At 42.4% G+C, this 5892-nt stretch overlaps 1 protein-coding gene across 1 annotated transcript; it reads left to right on the top strand.

Moving 5' to 3' along the window:
• Window positions 1–3406: 3406 nt before the first annotated feature.
• Window positions 3407–3672, top strand: LOC108293445 (60S ribosomal protein L39). The gene has a single exon (XM_017514822.2). The coding sequence runs from the start codon at window positions 3465–3467 to the stop codon at window positions 3618–3620; it is 156 nt and encodes a 51-aa protein (XP_017370311.1). The 5' UTR covers window positions 3407–3464; the 3' UTR covers window positions 3621–3672.
• The last annotated feature ends 2220 nt before the right edge of the window (window positions 3673–5892 follow it).

The following is a 5892-nucleotide window of genomic DNA, read 5'->3' as shown; positions in this document are numbered from 1 at the left end:
AAAATATCCATAAAGCTGTAACACAAATTTCTTTTCCAGCTGTTGTTAATGGACAAAAAGGCTATGATACATAACACATTTTGCTTGAGTGAAAGGAAAGGAACAGGTCTGAGAGATGAAGTATTGTGTGGGGTATGGCAGGCCTAGGTGGGGTGACAAAAGTGGGCTCTGAGAAGCATAAAGCACTGGGCAGTGAGAGATCTGAAAAGGAAGAGATTTATTAAAACACATTTTGATATTATTACCAGGCACCTGCAAGCTAACTTTTTGCCTGCCTGCCTGCCCGCCTGCCCACCTGCCCACCTGCCTGCTTGCCAGCCTTCTGAAGGGGTAGATCTGGAATGTTTTTTTCCAAGGCCACGAGAGAAAGCCTCTTCTATTTGGGATTACTTGAGTTGTTTGGCCTAATGTGAGAAGACAAGTTGTTCATGGTTTGTAGTAGACATGTCTTGGAATCAGCCAACTAATAAGGACCCCTCCTTCTCCACTCAGCTACCCGCACATGATGATCCATGGTGCTAAGACCAACTCCTCCCAAACCCCATGCTACCGCTTCATCATTTCCAGCTGCAGTTCATTGTACCAAGAGTGACTACTTGACACATGCTGGACCAATCTGAGCACTTACTCTACAAATCCGGAATTGAGGTGGTTAAGGAGTAGAAGCAAGGATGAAGAAAGAGAAGGAGGGAGATTGATTCAATTTCCCTATGAGACAGACCAGTAATCTGCAAACTTGGGAGCTGCATGTGGCCTTATTCTGCCAGGCAGGCAAGGAAACAAAGTAAGCTGGGGTGCATGCACAGAAGAATGTGATGATTACATAGAAACACAAATGGGAGGCACAGAGGAAATGAGGCGTGACTCTTTCTGAGCCCCACATGTCCCTTAGGCTTCCATCAGGTACCCCTGCAGTCATAGCATAAATGCTTCTTGTTTGCTTCACTTAATTCTACTGGATTTGGTTTTTATAACTAAGAGGCTCCCAACTAGATATGCCCTTTTCTCCCTTTTATCACCCTAATGCAGCTCAATTGCTTTTCTCTTTTTGAAAGAGGAGGAAAAATCGACAAATTCTCCAGCTACACAGTTCTCTTGGGCTTGTGGCCTCCGTATGGATTGTGGAGTATAAAAACCATGTCAACTTTGTTATCTCCCATCGAGCCTGATGTTTGCAGCGATTATCGGTACATATGCTTAAATTGAAAAATAACAGTTTCAAACTGAGATAGTGATGTGAAAACATCTGGCAGGTTGCCTTTCCCAGTAAATATGATTTAGCTGCCATTGGATACCAAGAACAGAGGCTCACTCAAGTTTTTTGTTGTTGTTTGTTTTCTTAATAGTGGGTTTTTAGGAAGATATACGTAGACAAAATGTGAAAGGAAATGTTCCTTTCCTTTCACTCAAGCAAAATGTGTTATGTATCATAGCCTTACAAGCTAAGGCCTGGCATTGCAATTCTAAGCCCTAATTTTTTGTTTGTTTGTTTAAGAAAAGGTCGCCCAGGCTGGAGTGCAGTGGCCCAATCATAGCTCAATGCAGCCTCCAATCCTGGGCTGAAGCAATCCTCCTACCTCAGCTTCTTCAGTAGCTGGGACTACAGGTGCATGCAACTATGCCCAGCTCAATGTATATGTATATGTATATATGTATATGCATGTGTGTGTGTGTGTGTGTATATATATATATATGTATATGTATATGTATATGTATATTAGCTGGTCTCAAACTCCTGATTTCAACTTCAAGCCATCCTCCAGCCTTGGCCTCCCAAAGCACTGGGATTAGAGGTGTGAGCTATGGCGCCCAGCCTGTATGCCCTGAATTTTCTAGACAGCTGTTCAGTAGCAAAATTTGCTGACCCTCCACAATTATAGTGCATTGGTTCCTCTTTGTCTCCACCTCTATTGCTTCTGCCCGTTCTGTCCACCCTCTATTCAGTCTCTTTTCTCTACCTCATTGTTTTTCCTTTCTTAATCACTGCGTGTCTCTCTCTTTTTGTACTTTTTGTTGTTGTTGTTGTTTTTAGTGAGACAAGGTTTTGCCATGTTGTGTAGACTGGTCTTGAAGACTTCTGTGCTCAGGCCATTATCTCGGTCTTCCAAATTGCCAGGGATTACAGACATGAGCTACTGTGCCCAGCTATGTCTCCTTCTTATAGTTTTATCTTATTATAACTTTTGTGTGCTCATGACCTGTCATAGCTCTGACTACCCTCATTTCTCTGTTTTTCCCCCTCTCAGCTTGTGTGTCATCTACATCTAGCTGATTCTTTTTAATATTTGCTCTTTTAAATTTTGAAGAGGAAGAGTCTGATTTCTCTAGATAATATCTGTTTTAGAAGAACTCTTGCATTAATGTCATCATAATATTCTGGTTTCCATGAGCCATTATATTGGATGTCTTCAGTCCAAAGTCATGGCTAGGTGATGATGAGGATGGTGGGTGCTATGGAGGGTCCGTGTGGTCTCATGGTAGACTGTGGCAGCTGGGCGCTGCCTCCCCAGTAGGGACCATTGACATCAGTGTCTTGTTTAATATAATGTTCAACAAATCCTCCTTTCTTCCTTCCCTTCCTTTCTTATTTCCCTTTTTGTATCCAGCATAGTGATCTGGGGAAATCTCTTTCTAGAAAAGGAGAGAAAGTTCCAATCTTTCACATTTACGTGGTCCTGACTCACATGCAAACTTTTCAGAAGACCACTGTGGCCTGGTATTTTTTCATTTGTCATGTGCAGCAGTTTTGAGTGGTCTATGAGAGTCTGGGGAGATCCTTTCCAGAGTCTGTGAGGTCAAAATTATTTTTACTATAATGCTGAGATGGTATGATCTTTCACTGTTTGACTTCATTGACATTTGTACTAATGGTGTAAAGAAATGGTGGTTGGAGAGAGATCCAAGATGGCTGATCACTAGCAGCTCGGGATTGTAGCTCCCGGTGAAAGTGCAGAGAACGAGAGGACGCCACACTTTCAGATGAATTCTTGTTGCTCACACACCAGGAGATTTCCAGCGGAGGAGCCCCACTGGTCACTGCGACTCTTGTGGCCGGCGAGGCGGTTTTGCTGCTGCCTTGGTGCGGCGGGTCTTGGTGCAGAGTCACAAAAGCACCATCAATCATAATGCCACTGTTTTGGCCGGCTCAGTGGGTTGCTCAGATTTTAGCGCTGGGAATCAACAAGTTGGTCGTCCACTCAGAAACCCAATCATAAAGACGGTAACTATAAAGACCACAGATGGATAAATCTATAAAGAAGGGAAGAAAACAGCCTAAAAAGGCTGAGAATATCCAAAATCAGAGCGCCTCTCCCTCTACAGGGGATCACAGTTCCTCATCAGCAACGGAACAAGACCTGATGGAGAACGAGTGTGTTCCATTAACAGAAGCAGACTTCAGGGTTGCCTTCTTCCTCTCTTCCTTTCTCCGCCATCGTGGTGTGTGCATTACTCCGTTTCTCGCCATGTCTTCTCACAAGACTTTCAGGATTAAGCGATTCCTGGCCAAGAAACAAAAGCAAAATCGTCCCATTCCCCAGTGGATTCGGATGAAAACTGGTAATAAAATCAGGTACAACTCCAAAAGGAGACATTGGAGAAGAACCAAACTTGGTCTGTAAGAAATTACACATGTGATGGCACACATATTTATGCTGTCTGTAGGTCACAGTCGTGTTACCAAATCAAGCTGAAAAATGTCACCACCATCTGGAGAAGTTTGAACAGTTTCCTTTCTGTATCTGTTATGAAGGCATTAGTACAACGCACAGTGCTTCCATTATTCATGTTAAATAAAACAAGGTTTTGGTTGCCTGGGTTCAGTAATAAATATGTGAGACCTTTCACTTCTAAAAAAAAAAAAAAAACAGAAGCAGACTTCAAAAGGTGGATGATAAGAAACTTCTGTGAATTAAAAGAACTTGTTCTAACCCAATGCAAAGAAACTAAGAACTTTGAAAAAAGGTTTGATGGGATGTTAACAAGAATACACAATTTAGAGAGGAATATAAGTGAATTAATGGAGCTGAAAAACACAACACTAGAACTTTGTGAACTATGCACAAGTTTTAACAGCTGAATCGATCAAGCAGAAGAAAAGATATCAGAAGTCTAAGACAAACTTAATGAAATAAAACGAGAAGACAAGATTAGAGAAAAAAGGATAAAAAGGAACGAGCAAAGTCTCCAAGAAATATGGGACTATGTGAAAAGACCTAATCTACGCTTGATAGGTGTACCTGAATGTGATGAAGAGAATCAATCCAAGCTGGAAAATACGCTTCAGGATATTATTCAGGAAAACTTTCTCAACCTAGCAAGGCAGGACAATATTCAACTCCAGGTAATACAGAGAACATATAGGCATACCCATTTTTAGACTGCATTCTAGCCTGGGCAATAAAGCAACACCCCCGTTCTCTCTCCCTCTTCCTCTTTCTCTTTCTTCCTCTCCTTCATTCCTTTTTTTTAATTTCTTTCTTTCTTCTTCTTCTTTTTTTTTAAAAAAAAGGGCTATCATGGGAATTAAATGAAATAATGTATGTAAGCCACTTCATATATAAGAATTTGGTAAAAAAGAAAAAAAAAAAAGAAAAGAAAAAAAAAAAGAAATGATGGTTAAAATTGCTAGCATTGGCCAGGTATCGTGACGCACGCCTGCAATCCTGGCATTTTGGGAGGCTGAGGTGGGAGGATCACTAGAGGCCAGTAGTTTGGGATCAGCCTGTTCAAGACAGTGAGACTGACCCTGTCTCTTAAAAAGAAAAAAAAAATTGCTGTCATTTGACTACAACTCAAAGAAGTGGCACCAGACCATACTAAAAGTCACTGTGTTTTGTCACTAGTGCAGTAGCAGTAAAAACAAAGTTTTAAAAATGTCCTTGGCAAAGCGTGGTGACTCACGTCTGTAATTCCAGCACTTTGGGAGGCTGAGGTGGGCAGATCCCCTGAGGTAAAGAGTTTGAGACCAGCCTGGCTGACATGGCAAAATCCTGTCTCTACTAAAAAACAAAAATTAGCTGAGTGTGGTGGCTTGTGCCTGTAATCCCAGATACTTAGGAGGCTGAGGCATGAGAATTGCTTGAACCCAGGAGGCAGAGGTCGCAGTGAGCTGAGATCATGCCACTGCACTCCAACCTGGATGACAGAATGAAACTCTGTCTCACGCACACAAGAAGAATGTCCTTGATTTCTCTTTTTTTTTTGAGACGAAGTCTCCCTCTGTCACCAGGCTGGAGTGCAGTGGCACAATCTCGGCTCACTGCAACCTCCAACTCCCTGGTTCAAGCAATTCTCCTGCCTCAGCCTCCCAAGCAGCTGAGATTACAGGCATGCGCCACTGTGCCTAGCTAACTTTTGTATTTTTAGTAGAGATGGGGTTTCACTATGTTGGTCAGGGTGGTCCCCATCTCCTGACCTTGTGATCTGCTTGCCTTGGCCTCCCAAAATGCTAGGATTACAGGTGTGAGCCACCACGCCTGGCTGAACGTCCTTGATTTCTAAGCAGAAGAAAGGTCCTATAAGAAGAGCGAATAAAAAAATAAATAAATATAAGCCAAAGAAAACCTTTTTTTTAGACAGATCCTGGCTCTGTCACCCAGGCTGGAGTGCAGTGTGATCTCAACTCACTGCAACCTCCACCTCTCACGTTCACATGATTCTCCTGCCTCAGCCTCCCAAGTAGCTAGGATTACAGGCATGTGCCACCATGCCTGGCTAATTTTTGTAGTTTTAGTAGAGACAGGATTTCAACACGTTGGCCAGGCTGGTCTCAAACTCCTGACCTCAGGCGATCTCACCTAAGGCAAAAAATGTTTTTTTTTAAGTAGAAAGAAAAAAAAGACAATATCCATGATTGAGTCATAAAGTTATTGCTTTTAGAAATCTCGACCT

Source organism: Cebus imitator, unplaced genomic scaffold (genome assembly GCF_001604975.1).
Source record: "Cebus imitator isolate Cc_AM_T3 unplaced genomic scaffold, Cebus_imitator-1.0 Scaffold537, whole genome shotgun sequence".
Taxonomy (NCBI): Eukaryota; Metazoa; Chordata; class Mammalia; order Primates; family Cebidae; genus Cebus; species Cebus imitator.
This window is presented reverse-complemented; position numbering and strand designations above follow the sequence as displayed.